The 16,647-nt window shown below is 45.5% G+C and overlaps 1 protein-coding gene across 2 annotated transcripts in view; it reads right to left on the minus strand.

The window, feature by feature from the left end:
* The window catches only part of BMP1 (bone morphogenetic protein 1), a 405,539-nt gene that overhangs the window by 145,748 nt on the left and 243,144 nt on the right, over positions 1 to 16,647 (minus strand). For both annotated transcript variants that reach the window (XM_069213962.1, XM_069213963.1), the window contains exon 8: positions 4,997 to 5,112. In XM_069213962.1, the coding sequence (XP_069070063.1) occupies positions 4,997 to 5,112 (116 nt within the window). The remainder of the gene's footprint in view (positions 1 to 4,996; positions 5,113 to 16,647) is intronic.

Below are 16,647 nucleotides of genomic sequence, written 5' to 3' on the forward strand. Positions count from 1 at the left end.
TTTTATTTTTTAATACCTGGCTTTCGTGAGGAGGACTGAATCTTTAATTACAGATCTTTGCTCTTTTAATGTTTGTAGAGTTTCAGAGCTACCAGTGTGCTTTAGAGTACTCCTCCATGAATTGTTGTGCTGCAGTGACTACCTTGTTTATTGTTTTGTGTGGTAAGATTCCAATATTAAACAACGTCATCAGTGGCCCGAAGGATGGTTGAAGATGCCGCCACAACTGAATGTTCTTGACGGTATTGGTGACCAGGTAGAATACTGGGCGGTCCTTCACAATTTTTGTTGGTTTGGGCTGACCTTTGCTGTAAAGTCCTACTTTGATAGAGTGCACAGGCACTGCAAATTGGTTTGTCCTGTTGGAGTTTGAGGGATGTATCAGCAGTTATGATGTTTGAGAGGTGGATCAATCATCTAGAATGTCATCATTGCTAGACAGTGTTTGTCACAATGTAATGCAAAAGGAAGCTGTTACTGACCCTGTCCGTAGCGTGTGAGGCTGTAGATTCACATAGTTTGCATTCTCCTGCCATCTAGTGTTGGGCTTTGGACATTACAAGCTGATGTTGTTTTTTTTTTCTTCGGAAGAAGCTTTAAGTCATTAGATGTCGTTTGTTTAGCTCCTTAGTGTTACAATGCGGTTGGGCACCAACTCCACCCTTAGAATGCTTTTTGCTCAGGGGGAAAAGGGGAAACTAGAGTGCTGAGAGTAGTAGATATGTGCCCTGTGATTTGTATTTAAGAATAAATGTGTATGTATTGTAAGACACGTGCTGTCACTGCCCATGTCCGTGGAGACAGGTGTGTGAACCTGACTCTACATCACTACATGCTACAGATGCTTACAGGACATGTAACATTTTCAGTTTGTAGCACATGTGGTTGTAAATACACATGCTTTACATAGGCTGTTAAGCAGTGTCCTCCTTGTTTTAGCTAGGGGACAGATGATGCAGACGTTTGAAACAATGTTTTTAATATAGCCTGGCCAACTATATCTTGTTGACGAGCTAATGTGCACACACAATAATGCTTTGTGAATGTGTGAGGCACTGACCAAGTAGTAGTTTCGCTGATATTTCCTAAAAGGATGTTACCTAGGAAAACCATAGTGGATGGGTCCCTTTCTACATGTTGAGTGAGTTAGGCCTACAGTATATGAGGAGTACACGTTTCACTACTTTCAGCAGTGTGAAAGCATTTAACAACCCACCTTGCAAATACTGCCTTTGACATAGGGTGGCCTTTACAAGGTTCAACAGAGTCTAAAAAGAGTTGATTGGTCCTTCAAAAAGGTTTAGCCCTATCAACGTAACACATGAGCGCTCTTTTAACATCTAGCGTATTCCAGGCTCTTTCACTAGAGTATCTAGTTGTGGAAAGAAAACAGGCAGCACAATAGTATGATTGACATTAAAAGGTGAGAATTTGTGCAAGTCAAGGTTGAGAGTGCTCATACCAACTGTTCTAACATTATCACCATACTTCGTTTACTTATGACAATGGACTGTGTCCAACATGCATGGGTTGGAAGATGCCAGACAGGGAGCTTCAGCTGTAGGTCAGGGTGTGCTATGTGTGCTATCTAATAAGCTGCATTTAGATGTCAGTGTATGCTGTAGTGAAGACAAATAAGCTGCATTTAGATGTCAGTGCATGCTGTAGTGAAGACAAAGGGTACTTTACTAAACTGGAATGAGAGGGCAGTGCAGCTGGAATACATCAGACAGCCAAAAAAAGGAAAGAAGGGCTAGCAGAAGAGTTGTAGTGTCAACCGATAAAGAGGCTTCATTCTCCAGATAGTGTTCATTATAGTAATTGCTAGACCTGGCAGCTTTAGGGTAGTCTTACACTAGACTTTTTGCCTTCTACCCCCTGTTTTGTTGCTCTTTTTGTTGGCCTTAGGACTCTGAGCACTTTACCACTACTAACCAGTGCAAAATTGCATGTGCTTCTCCCCCAAACATGGTAACAATGGTGTATCCCCAGTTGTCATTTAATTTACCTGCACGTCCCTCGTAAAGTGGTATACCATATACACAGGGACTGGAAATGAAATGCTACTAGTGGGCCTGCAGTACTGATGTGTCACCCACTTAAGTAGCCCTGTAAACATATCTCAGGCGTGCCACTGCAAAGCCTGTGTGCGCAGTTTCACTGCCACCTAGACTTGGCACTTAAAACCTGTTGCCAAGCATTAAACTTCCCTTTTCTTACATTTCAGTCACACCTAAAGTAGATCCTAGGTAGCCCATTGGGCAGGGTGCCATGTCAAGTAAAGGCAGAACATGTAATTTTGAGTTTTACCTGTCCTGGAAATTAAAAAAAAAAACAAAGTGGTTTTTCATTACTGTGTGGCCTGCCCTTTCATAGGGCAGCACTAGCAATTCCTTAAAATACATTTAAGCTGTAATTCCTGATCATAGAGGAGAAGCTGCATCATCTTTAGTACCACTGAAGTGGTAATGACAAATCCTCTTTACTGGTAAGGTCGGATTTATGATTATTATTTTAGAAATGCCACTTTTAGAAGGTGTGCATTTCCCTTCCCTCGTTGCCCTGTGTGCCTACAGCCTATCTCCAATACGAGTCTGGCTTGGGCTAGGTAACAGCTATCCCTGTGCATTCCCCTAACACACCCACAACACAGGATACTCAACTGCATCTGTATTCATCTGCATGGTGACAGGTGTTCCGGGGGAGAAGGTTTGGAAGGACTCACACCTACACTTCAAATGGTAGTGCCCTGAGCCACCTCCTAATGATAGTATGGAGTTGGGCTGGGCTGAAAAGGGGACCTGTGCATTTCAGAGAAACCCTTTTGAAGTCATCCCCCACATCAGAGGCACTTCATGGTATAAGTACAGGGTCTTTGACTCCGTAAAATCAGTACACCTCTGGACTCAAAGAAACTCTGCTGGAGTAACGACTGCTGTGTGCCAGAATCACCACTCTGCCAGGATTGACTCTTCCCAGGAACCGCTGCTCTACACTGTGTTGCCCCACTACCTGCTGATCTCTGCCACGCAAACCAAGAAACAACTTTCACCCCCAGAGTGACTTCAATGGTTTGCTGTCTTGCCTCTGGTTTCACAGAGGGTCTCCGGGACATCAAAGACCCGGGTGCCTAGCAAATCTCCATCTGGATCTCACATCGCCAAGAGGTGGAGCGCGGCTCTCCCCCTGTGACCTCTAAAACTGACGGTCTGTCCCTGGGACCAAACGTGCTGCACTGGCGTGGACCCCTACCTCGCTGGATTGAGCCAGCGTGATGGCCGCTCTTACCTGTTTGCACTCTCCAAATGCACCAAGCGCGACTCAAGCCAGCAGTGTAAGCTTCAGGTGCAAGAACGTTGGCAATTGGGACTCCAGCCAACAGCCACGCCCGCAGCATCCGAAGCTGCGTAGCAGTGTGCTGCAACATTGAGTCGCGAGCCCCATGAAGGAAGCCCGACACCATAATCCTCTGCCTAGAAGCGCACAAGTGCTTCCGATGTTAAAACAAAGGCACTATTGACACTCCAGCCTCACCATCTACACACAGGAGGTGGCCGGAGTAGTGAGCCAGGAGACTACGGTAATTCACACATTGGGGGTCATTCTGAGTCTGGCGGGCGGCGGAGGCCGCCCGCCAGACTTCCCCCCTCCAAAATACCACTCCGCGGTCGATTTTGGGTCCGCTGAGGGTATTTTGGATTTTGCACTGGGCTGGCGGGCGACCGCCAAAAGGCCACCCGCCAGCCCAGCGCAAAAAACCCTTCCCACGAGGACACCGGCTCAGAATTGAGCCGGCGGAGTGGGAAGGTGCGACGGGTGCAGTTGCACCCATCGCGAATTTCAGTGTCTGCAAAGCAGACACTGAAATTCTTTTTGGGGCCCTCTTACGGGGGCCCCTGCAGTGCCCATGCCATTGGCATGGGCACTGCAGGGGCCCCCAGGGGCCCCGCGACACCCCATACCGCCATCCTGTTCCTGGCGGGAGAACCGCCAGGAACAGGATGGCGGTATGGGGTGTCAGAATCCCCATGGCGGCGCAGCAAGCTACGCCGCCATGGAGGATTCAATAGGGCAGCGGAAAACCGGCGGGAGACCGCTGGTTTTCCCTTTCTGACCGCGGCCAAACCGCCGCGGTCAGAATGCCCTGCGGGGCACCGCCAGCCTGTTGGCGGTGCTCCCGCCGACCCTGGCCCCGGCGGTCCGTGACCGCCGGGGTCAGAATCACCCCCATTGTCTGGGATAGCAACATTTTCAAAGCACACCAATCTATTCCCAAACAGCATGGAATTCGCAAGGACGCGCGCCAACATGCTAACGCTATTAACTGAATATCACAGAGAAAAGCACTCCTCTATTATCTTGAGGATCGTTCAGACACTAACTCAGAATTATTAGTTGGATTCCTGATATTCTAGCCTGATATTGTTTATTGACGTACGTCTTTTTAAACTGCATAACTCCTGATCTATCCATTGGATTTGTGTCATTTTTGGTCTTGATTTACACAGATAAATGATCTTTATTTTTCATAGACCTGTGTGGAGACGTTTGTTGTTTCTTCACTATGATTGCTGCATGTGTGTTGAACAAATACTTTACACATTGCCTTCTAAGTTAAGCCTGCCTGCTCGGCGCCAAGCTACCAGAGGGTGAGCACGGGTTAATTTAAGTTATGTATTTGACTTACCCTTACAAAGAATGTGGTCCCTACTTAGATAAGGTGCATACCTCTGTCAACTACAGACTCAAATTTTAACAGCAGTCTAATAAGCTAGAGTTCTACATGATGCTGCTGTGAGCCTTTCTGCTTCATAGCACTGCAACTATCTAATGATACTAAAAAAGTAATGCAGAGAAAAAAAAACTGGAAGAGCAAATAGATAAAGAAAAGAATAGTGAGAAGAAGGAAAAAAATGGGATGGAAGGGAATGTGGAAGTGAAAGGAAAACTTGCAAGGCAAAGGAATATTGGAGAAAGGAATCATGTCATGCTGTACCTTCTCGCCTGGAGTCACGGAAATTCTCCACACACAGTGTACATAGGCGGAATATCCACCCGGGAATCCGGGGGATGAGAAGTTCCCCTGACTGTCCTGTAGAGTCTCACCGCAGGCTGCAAAAGAAGAAAGATTAGACAATGAAAGAGCTGCTGAGCAAAAACACCTACTACCAAGTCCTAATGGTGAGGTACAGGAGTCACATCAATCCTCGCTATGATGAAATAATCACTCTTGAGCCAGAAGATCAGAGTCAGGCATAGTCGCCAATACTTATTTTTACTCTTTACTTATGCATGGACATCACTGATCGTCTAAATCAATTTAATTAATGTGTCTTTTTCGAAATTAAACACCCTGTACAAGTGGAATCCTCGAGGTCTTCGCCAGTCCCATCTCTTGCATGGTGTCAAATGATGTTGTCCCTATAAATAGGGCCACTGGGAGTACTACTCAGCCAACAAGGCACTGCTATCCACCACTAGGATCACAACATTGAACTATACCCTAAAGAGTCATCAGCAACAACATCCTGCCTAGACGTCATTAAATAGTGTTTGTCTGAAGTGTAGCTGAAACTCAGTCCAACAAAGACTGAGTACAGTTTCATAATGGAGGAAACATTTGATCCCTTCATTCACAAATGAATATACAACATGAACTTTAGATGGCTTCTCTCCATCATTCATCCTCCACTGAATGAACGGGTTTCTTATTGAAATGGTGACATATCAATAGAACATCAAGAGAAACACACAACAGGAAGATTCCAACTTACTTTCTTGCAAAAAATGATTCTCTTCTTCTCCCTTATTAATTCTTTATGGTCCACTACCTCACTTTATCATACACTGATGAGGAAACACAATAGTCACTGTTGTCCCAGAGTTCTCATTAACACCAATCAAAGTCATTCTTCATGAAATGGCTCAACTAAAGTTCAAGCTCACCTCCCAGCACGTCACCTACCTTGTAAGAACTGCACTGCATCTCTTTCATGCCAGAATCCACTACTGTGTGATCTTTAAGGAACTCCAAACGGGTAAAGCAAATTACATTGCTTCTAATAGGAGTAGTCGAGAGAAACTAGTAATGCCTCTTGACTATGTACCTGCTTCATTTATTGCTATATTATCAGGGGAATTTATAATGGAGTCAGTCCTGAGCCAGAGGATCTGAGAGACAGTATAAGGTTTCCGAGGAAGAAATGTCAGAGCAGCGGTGGATGGGTCTATCAATTGCTCAGCAGATTCCCTGAGTGCCTCATACGCTAGAAAACTTAAGTGGTAAGAAACAGTTTGCTGCTTAATTTCTTGAGATGGGTGGCTGTAACTACAACAGAACCACAGGTGCCAAAAAAAATGAGTATGGGCATCTTTTCCTCTGTAGGGATGAGACAGCAAGAGGATAGACAGACTCTGGGAACAAAGTGGACTGTTTTAAGGGTCAATGGGAAAGAGCACGTGGAAGACCTGAACACTAAACTAAATCATGAAGCAGACAGTCACTTCTTCATATGCTATCATTAGTTCAGTCATCAGTCGGCAACAAACTCACTGTACCTTGATAACCTGTGCACATTTTTCAAGAATCATTAAAAAACAACATGCAGTATGTTCTCTTCTTTTTTATTGCCAAATCATATAAAACGTCAAAACAGCATGTATCACACACATTATGAATCATATCCCTTCACAGCCAAACAAACTGACAGTTCCTTCTGTTAGACCTCTTTTCAGCCCAAATCCAAGAGCTCCCATTTTTGGCAGATAAGGCCACTGAGGCCATAGTGATAAGAATCATTTTTTAAGAATAGGAGAATATGATCAACTGATTCCAAAGTGGTAAAAAGGCACCCTGAGATGCACAGGCTGTTCAGGGGGATTGGGGGTGGGGAGAGAAGATAGAAAGATGTCACAAATCACCATGAAAGACAGGGTAAAACAAAAAGAAAACTTGGCAGAGGGATAAAGGGGTGAACAAATAATTCGATTTTCTTTAAAATATTTATTGACATTTGTTAAAAATATCATTAGGCGGTACATATCAGCTATACTGATATGGAATTGACTAAAGCGGATGTCAAATTTGATAGAAGAGTGATGAGGAGTTAGTAGCTGGGGTTATTTGTTGCCCCTTAGTCCTATCACACCATTTATCAGTCTAGGTGACAATTGTCCCTCCAGGGCTCACAAAATGCTGCTTTTGGAGACATCCCTGTGTTTAGGTCGAAGCCTACCAGACAGTGCAGCTGGCTGGTTTGCTAAAGACATCTTAAAGACATTCAGTAACTTTTTCTGGGAATGCATCCCACCCTTTGCTTTCCTTTGGCTCTGTAACTCACATGTTCTGGGTTTCTATTTGCTGGCTTTGTTTTAAGCTGCCCAGTTTCAGTTTATCCCTCCCCAGGAGCAAGTCTTTTCACACTACCTCTCCTTGTACTCCATGCATGCTTCTTCTGTAAACAGACCTGTAAACCTTATTCTTATCTTGTCACATTTGCTGTGCATTCAGAGACAGAGGTCAAATGCTAGGCTCCGCCTTCCCAGGGGGAGCATGGTGTTTTCTTCTCTTTTGCCAACTTCGAAGTGAGAAGATTTGTGTGACAACCTTGCTGCATACTGGGGGGTAGGGAGAAGGGTTTTTTCTAGCACACAACTACATTTCAATGAACTGTAAAAGTATTTCGGAATTAGCAAAGCACAAATAAGGCACATTTTTGGTAATTCTGAGGTGTGTTGGAAACAAATATTTTATTATGATCCAAACAAATCAATACACTAGGTGATGCCATTTCCACACATTATCATTGAATAGTTATATTAGTAAACCTGTATGTCTGTGCAAATGTAATGGTCATTTCAAATGGAATGTGTTGTCTGTAATGGCAGTGTGCTACCACACCAAGCATATTCCATTCCACTCTACTCTGCACCACTCCATACCACTCCACTCTACGCCACTCAGCATCACTGCACTCTATGCCAATAAACTCTACGCCACTCCACTCCACATCAATACACTATAATCTATACCCCTCCACTCTATGCCAATTCACTGTACGCCACTCCACTCCACATCAATACACTATAATCTATACCCCTCCACTCTATGCCAATTCACTGTACGCCACTCTAATCTACTCTACACCACTGCACTTTATGCCACTGCACTCTACACCACTTTATGCCATTACTCTATGCCACTCCACTCTATGCCACTGCACCACTTCAATCTATGCCATGCCACTCTACGCCACTTCACTCTACCCGGGACCACTCCATTCTACTCTGAAACAATCTACTCTACACCACTGCACTCTGCCATGCATTCTACCTCACTCTACTCTAAACCACCGTACTCTATGCTAATGTACTCTATGCCACTCAACACCACTGTAGTCTACTCCAATGCACTTTATGCCAGTGCACTCTGCACAACTGCACTCCCCAACACTCTACTCTACAACACTTCACTCATTGTCACTGAACACTACACCACTCTACTCTGCACTACTACACTCTATGCCACTGCATTCTGAAGCACTCCACTCTATGCCACTATGCTCTATACCACTCTATACCACTGCACTCTATGTCACTCTACTCTGCACCACTACACACTAAGCCACTACTCTGCACCACTGTATTCTACGCCTCAGCTCTCTAACTCTGTATCACTCTAATCTATGCTACTGCATCCTACGCTGCTGAATTCTATGCGGCTGCGCTCAACACCACTATACTCTGAAACACTCTAAGTTAAAGCCTTCTAAACCAGTCCACTATACTCTATGCCACTCCACTCCTGTCTACTCTGCACAACTACACTCTGCTCTGCACCACTGTACTCAACACCACGACACTCCACGCCATTCTACACCAATGCACTATATGCCACTATACTCCATTGCACTCTACTACACCATACTCTGCAACACTGCACTCTATGCCACTAAATTCTACCTCACACTGCACTAATGCTTTCAATGCCAATGCACTTTATGCCACTCCACTATGCAGCATAGCACTCTGCAGCACTCCACTCTATACCACTGGCACTATACTAAACTCTGCAGCACTCTACACTGCTCTACTCTGCACCACAGCACTCTATGCCACTCTACTCTAGACTGCATCACTGCACTCTACTATGCAATACTCTAATCTACGTCACTGCATGCTACAATGCTGCTTTGTATGTACCTGAAATGTATGCCCCTTCCCTCTACGCCACTATACTCTGCAACACTCCATGCCAATGTGTTCTACACCAGTCCACTCTAATCTATGCCACTCCACTGTAAGACACTCTACGTGACTTCACTCTATGCCACTCCACTCTACAACGTGGCTAAAAATATTGGCAAAGCCAATAAGCTTTTGCGTAGGCGGGACCTATTGGCTTTGCCAATGTCAGTCATGTATTGTTTTTTAAAGGAGCATACATTTGTTCATGCCCTGCTTCCACCCACGTAAGGATTGGGAGATTAGCAGCCCTTCGGTGTTGTGCTAAATTATGCTGTGCTATTACAAAACCCTGGCCTCATAATGCTTTTATGTACAGATTAGCATTTAAGCCGTCAAAGATGTATAGAATAGTTGTGTCGTGGGTGGGATCGCCAACCCGGTGCATCCGTTTAGGACACATTTTTTGCTAATTCTGAAGTGTGTTGGAAACAAATATTTAGGACCTCCCTCCAGAAAAGCAGCAAAATCAGACAAGCCAAGGTTGTGCGGAGTAAGGCAGCCTGCGCAGTGTGTGTATTAGAGGAATCTCGCCACACCTTGGGGAGCTGGGCTTGCATGTAATAAATACTCTGTGGAAAAACTTGAATAAGGTACTTCAGGGCAGATATGGCTACCACCTGAGGAGAAGTAAGAGCGCCGCACTAGCTTCCTCCAACAGGTCGCCTTTGTCACTGTCCGAGCCTCTCTCAGTGAGGAGAACGAGTCTTCGGGCTAGTCAAAGGATTTATAAATGCACACGATGTATTTGTCCTTCCACTATCCCAACGTGAGCCTTTGCTCAAGTGGGATGATCTCCGTAATATCCCCTCATCTTTAGGTAATGAGTAATAACTTTATGCGAGTGAAGACAGCAGAAAGAAATCAGATTCATGAGGAGCAAATTCATTTTGCAAGTCAAAACAACGAGTGTAGACTGGATTGGGAGAACAGGTTTTTCAGCTGAGAGACGCCAATAAGATCCCATGGTGAGCATCCCTGAAAGAAGACTGTCCAAGTCAGGCATATATCCATCCACAAAGGAGTCTACCGAGCGAGACCTTCCACTGGTCAAAAAATAGTCTGATGTCGTGGGGAAGGCCCCAGTTGGGGGTGAAGGGGGTGGCGTGCTGGGCTTACACTGCAAGGGAAATGTAACGGTGAGCAAGTTCCCAAAAGGCACTCTTCTGACTGGTAGGCGGAGTCTGCTCGAGAAGTAACCAAAAGGCTTTAGCAGTTAGTCAAGGTTTCAGTAGCCAGATTAAAGAACGGGGGGGGCGTCCCTGGATCGACCCTGTGCAACTTGATTTTGATATTGTGCCTGCCGTAACAATCCTATAGCTTTGTGCTGCAGTAACAGAAAATCCTGTTATACGGTGACATTTATTTTATCGACCTCAGCAAGATGAACGGTTGAGTAAACGAGCTAGGGCTCAAAATGTGACATATGGGTCGCACACCCAGTACTGCAATAGCTGCATTAACCCACCGAGCTATGATGCTGGCTAACCAAGGATCTATGGGAAACAAACAGAGAACAGAAGATAAGGGAATACCCTGGAGGTTATATAAGAACAAGGAGTAAATCTTCAGCCAAATGATTCAGGTGTCAGCCCAGCTACGAGGGAAGAGACTCTCCTCTTCCATAGTACTCAGGAGCCAGGCCAGGATTTTCTACAAAAGAACTGCTCCAGAGGCCGGCGCTCTTCGTGAAGCAAAGCTTCTCTAGAACAGAGGAGCCACTCCTACTGCCTGCGCTTAGAAGCCATGCCAAGCTTCTCTATGACAGAAAAGCCACTCCTACTACCTGTGCTTAGGAGTCAGGACAAGCTTCTCTATGAAATAAGAACCTCTCTATTGCCTGTGCACAGTATCAGGTGCTTATGAGTCAGGGCAAGCTTCTTTATGAAATAAGAGCACTCCCGACCCTTGTGCTCAGTATCAGGTCAAGCTTTCCTATAAAAGAAGAGCCACTCCTACTATCTGTGCGTAGGAGTCAGGCCAAGCTTCCCTATGACACGAGAGCCACTTCCACTACCTGTGCTTAGGAGTCAGGGCAAGCTTCTCTATGAATTAAGAATCACTCCCAGTGCCTGTGTTCAGTGTCAGGCCAAGCTTCCCTATGAAAGAAGAACCACTCCTACTACCTGTGCATAGTAGTCAGGCCAAACTTTCATTTGACAGAAGAGACGCTCCTACTACCTGTGCTTATGAGTCAGGCAATCTTCTCTATGAAATAAGAGCACTCCCAACCCTTGTGCTCAGTATCAGGCCAAGCTGACCTAAGCTTCCCTATGACACGAGAGCCACTTCCACTACCTGTGCTTAGGAGTCAGGGCAAGCTTCTCTATGAATTAAGAATCACTCCCAGTGCCTGTGTTCAGTGTCAGGCCAAGCTTCCCTATGAAAGAAGAACCACTCCTACTACCTGTGCATAGTAGTCAGGCCAAGCTTCCCTATGACACAAGAGCCACTTCCACTAACTGTACTTAGGAGTTAGGGCAAACTTCTCTATGAAATAAGAACCACTCCCAAAGCCTGTGCTCAGTATCAGGCCAAGCATCCCTATGACAGCAGTGCTGCTACTACTACCTGTTCGTAGGAGTCAGGGCAAACTTGCTAATGAAATAAGAACTACTCCTGACCCCTGTGCTCAGTACCACCCATATGTTAGGCCAAGCTTCTCTATGAAAACAAGCATTAACAAAACCAATAGGTCTGGCTTTAATGTAACAAAAATGTACAGAGACACATTCACAAATGTTGTTCAGAATGCATAGTTTGCACAAATATGATCACATTAAAGCCTGTTCCGCTGGCTGTGTCAGTGCTCGGAAAATTTGGAAAAAATATTGTTTTCTGTTGAATGTATATAGAAGATAAGTAAATGTGACATACAACATAGTTGAGTTTATTTTTCAGTTTTAAAATAATCCTTTGTGTGTTTAATAGAAGCACTTTTTGGAATGCAGAAGATACATCGCCAGCTGATAACATGAGGTGATAAGGGTAAAATTCCTCTTGGTGGAGCCAAACCAAAACTTACTATGCAAAAAAAATGTCACCCTGACAGCTGCTCTGCCAAAGCCAGATCTAAAAAGAGAAAATTACCTTACCCAGATAGGCCATGATGATGCAAAAGTAGGAGCAGTCGTGCAGTATTTGGTGTATTTTGTCATTCACAGACAAACTACTTTGAGGGTTATTTAGGATATGAGGGAAGCTGTAAATAACCCAGTAACATTTTCTTGCAAGTGGTATTCAGTGTATTTAACACTATTTTTACATTAAGTGAAAAGTATTGCATTCTGTGAAAGTTAGTACTAGAGTGCATGTAAAAAGCTAGTACTAATTTTACACCAGTGACTGCAGAAAAAGAGACAGAAACAATGCTTTCACATTTATTTCTAATTTTGCATTATTGTCATGATCACTGGTTGAGGTATCAGTATTAGTCAATTCTGGTATAACAACAAAACATCTGACACATTCTGTACATGAACCTATTAGCAAGGTGATGCTTATGTGTACTGAATGGCAATGCAGCACAGCTCTGCCGTACATAAACACCAGGAAGTAGCCCTGAATGTGCTTCCACTGATGCCCTAAAACATTCTTCCATCTCTTTAAAGATGTGAGCTTTTCTGTGCAGCTCAATGTGGCTAAGGGCCTTATAACATTCCTGATATCACCTGTAATTCCTCCCCAAAATTCCAGATACCGGAGGAACTGATAACTTTCAGGAGGTGTTGGGGATACAAATAACAAGCATCTCAAGTGGGAACCTGAGAGTCACCTTAGAAGTGGGGAATTATCTGAGGAATCAGAAACTTGATTCCCATTTCATCCCAGTATTTCGCCCTTAGGCCTCCCCAGCTCTCAACAGGCACATCTCAATGGAGCATTTAGGAGAGTAAGGGTTTTTATGGCTTAGAGATGGGTAGCCTTACAGGGTAGTAAGGCTGTTTTGAGTTCAAGAAAGGGTAGAGTTAAGCAATAGCAAAGGGTTTATAGGATTCTGGCATAGGTAGCACTGAGGGGTCATAAGGGTTCAGGAGTGTGTGGTATTAAGAGATAGTATGTTTGTTCTGGTTCAACGAAGGGTAGTGTTAAGGGATGGCATATGCTTTTAGTGTTTATGGAAGAGTAGGTGTAAGGGGTTGGATGGGTGTAGGAAAGTACCTTCTTTTTTGGCATGGTTACCCTCACTTTTTGCCTGCTGTCAGTGTGCTTTTGACTGTGTTCACTGGGATCCTGTTAACCAGGACCCCAATGACTGTGCTCTGTACTATTGCCAATATTGCCTGTATGATTTAATGCACTATGGGGGCTCCTTAGAGGACCCACAGCTTTGCTCCTACCAGTTTGCAGTGATTCTTGGGCAGCCCACGCGGCTTCCATCCTACAGACAGGTCTCTGCCCTCCTGCTGCTTGAACAGCTCAAGCTCAGGAAGGCAGAACAAAGGATTTCCTTTGGGAGAGGGAGGCAACACCGTCTCCATTTGGAAATAGATGTTACATGGGTTGGGAGGGGCAGCTTCCCCAAGCCACTGATATGCTTTGAAGGGCACATTTGGTGCCCTCCTTGCATAAACCAGTTTGCACCAGTCCACGGACCACCGGTCCCTGCTCTGGCATCGAACTGGACAATGGAAAGGGGAGTTACCACTCCCCTGTCCATCACCACCCCAGGGGTGTTGCCCAGAGCTCCTCCAGGTGGCCACTTGATTCTGCCATCTTGAATCCAAGGTGGGCAGAGGCCCCTGGGAGCATCTGAGTGGCCAGATAAGGCAGGTGACATCACAGCCCCCTCCTGATAGATGGGGACCCTGCTAGGTGACCAATCCCCCTTTTAGGGCTATACAGGGTCTCCCTCTTGGGTGGGGCCTCAAATTCGATGTGCAAGATTCCAGCAGGACTCCTCTGCAAAGTTTACTTTGACTTCTGGTCACTTGAACCGCAACTGGACTTCACAGGAACCTACAATCTGCAGCTCCAGCAACAACTTCGCTCTGCAAAATTGTTTCCCTGGCTCCTTCCAGCAACTGCAACATTTCCCCGGCTGCGCATCCTCTGAGGGCAGCAAGTCTTTAGTCTGCATCAAGAAGCAAGAAGGAATCTCCCTTGGAGTGAAGGAGTCACTCCCCTGTATCCGCAGGCACCAACTGGATCGCCGATCAGCTGCATGGATCCTCTCTCCTGCTACTCTGCATGGATTCTGCAATGCAGGTGGTAGTCTGAAGTGGTCCCCCTGGCCCCCTCTACCAGCTGTCCAACTTGGGAGGTGGTGAGTCTTTGCCTCTTCTTGCAGGACAGTAACCCTGTGCACCGCGACTCTTGCAGCTACCAAGGCTTGTTGGCTCCTCTTCCAAGGGATCTTCAGATTCTGTGTAGCCCCCGCCTCCAGCACTCTTCTCTGCAACGCGTAGTCTCCCGTCTGCTGCTCCAGGGACGTGGGACTCCTTTCCAGGTGTGCTGCGTGGACCTCACTGCGACTCCTATGCCTGCGAGTTGCCTGTGGGGGCTGCATCCTTGACTTCTGGCTCTCCTTACTGCTGAGGGTCGCCTGGGACTCCCCTTCGTGGGTTGAGTCCTCTCAGACCTCCCTGTTCCCAGCAGCTCTGCAACTCTTCTTTTGTAACTCTTGACTTTGCCAAGGCTTGTTGGTGGTTTTTCCATACCACTGACGGAACGTAACTCTTCTTCCGACATGGGACATCGACTACATCACTTCTGGAACTCTTCTGCTGCTCCTATGCTGCATAGCTGACTCCTGGTCTTAACCTTCGACCTGGTCATGCATCTCCAGAAGTGGGGGGGGTTGTGACTCCTGCCCACACCGGACACTAACTGGAACTGGACTTGGTCCCCTTCAGTTGCAGATCCTCCTCTGTCGGGATTCATCTTCTGTTTCTTCCAGTCTTGCTTGGGTCTTGCACAGTCCCTTTACAAAGTTTATCTGTGGGTTTCGGAAAAAACAGGTACTTACCTCTTCTCTAATGGTCGCGGAAGGCACTATGGTACTTGCCTTTTGGGGTTCCTAGTTCCTCCAGCTCCCCTCTACAGATTCCACTTACCTGGGTGGGAGTCTGCTGTTGGCATTCCATTTACTTGGTATATGGTTTGGTCTCCCCTTAGGGTCTCTATTATTTACTGTTATTTAACTCTTTTCTTTTGCTTTCTATGCCCATTCCTAATTACTAATGTGTATATAATAGTGTATTTATTCATCTGCTAGGAGAGTATTGCCTATACAGTATTTTGGTATTTGTGTCACTAAAATAAAGTACCTATATTTTTGTAACACTGTGCGGTTCTTTCTTGTGTGTAAGTGCTGTGTGACTACAGTGGTATTGCATAAGCTTTGCATGTCTCCTAGATAAGTCTTGGCTGCTCATCCACAGCTACCTCTAGAGAGCCTGGCTTCCTTGACACTGACTACACCTCACTAATAAGGAATACTTGAACCTGGGCCAGGGTGTTAACACCATAGGTGCTCACCACACACCAGGCCAACTTCCTACAATGGGGGTTTAAAGTATAGAGAAGAAGAGCATTTACAGGTAGTAAGGAATCTATAGTGTTTTGGAAAGGGTAGTATTAAGGGGTATTAAGGAGGTTTTAGAGTTCATGAATGGTACCTGTGAGGGGTAGCAAGGGAGTTTTAGTGTTAAGGAAAGGTTACATTAAGGGTTACTTAGAGACTTTTAGGCTTTAGGGATGAGAGACCTTAGAAGTGAGGAGTTCCCAGAGGAATCAAACTTGATTATGAATTCTTCCCAGTATTTTGCCCTTGGGCTCCCTCGGCTTTCAAAATGCAAACTCCCTCAAAGGAGCATTAAGAGGGAGTAAGGGCTTTTTAGGGTTCAGGGACAGATATTCTTAAGAAGTACTACGGCTTTTTTTATTTTTTTTATTCAAGGAGGGGTAGAGTTGAGGGGTATCAAGAGGTTTATAGGGTTCAGGGATGGGTACCACTGAGGTATAGTAAGTTTTTTTTTTTTTACGGTTTTGGGTTGGGGAGTATTAAGTGGGAGTACGTTTTTCTGGATCTTAGTATGAAAGAAAAGCCACTCCTAGTACACGCAGGCAGCAGCAAGGCTGAAAGAGGCAATCTGGGTACATGGAAAAGCAACAAAGCGGACAAGAAGATGGGTGAAAGGGAGAAGGTTGGGAAAGGGATAAACCGAAGGCCAGCGGGGAAACCCAGCAGGGAAACTCACCGAGAAAAGGCAGCAGTTAGAAGGAACAGCAATGGAAGGTGTAAGGACGGAGACTTAGCAAAAAAGAAGTAGAGAGAAGAAGCAAAGAACAGAAGTGGATGAAATGCTGAGAATCGGGAAGAAAAAGGTCATACTTGGAAAAAGCGGTGGGGTTGGTGAGTAAAAAGGTGGGAGGGGAAGGAAGGGGGTGGAGCTACGTCCA

Source organism: Pleurodeles waltl, chromosome 11 (genome assembly GCF_031143425.1).
Source record: "Pleurodeles waltl isolate 20211129_DDA chromosome 11, aPleWal1.hap1.20221129, whole genome shotgun sequence".
Lineage (NCBI taxonomy): Eukaryota > Metazoa > Chordata > Amphibia > Caudata > Salamandridae > Pleurodeles > Pleurodeles waltl.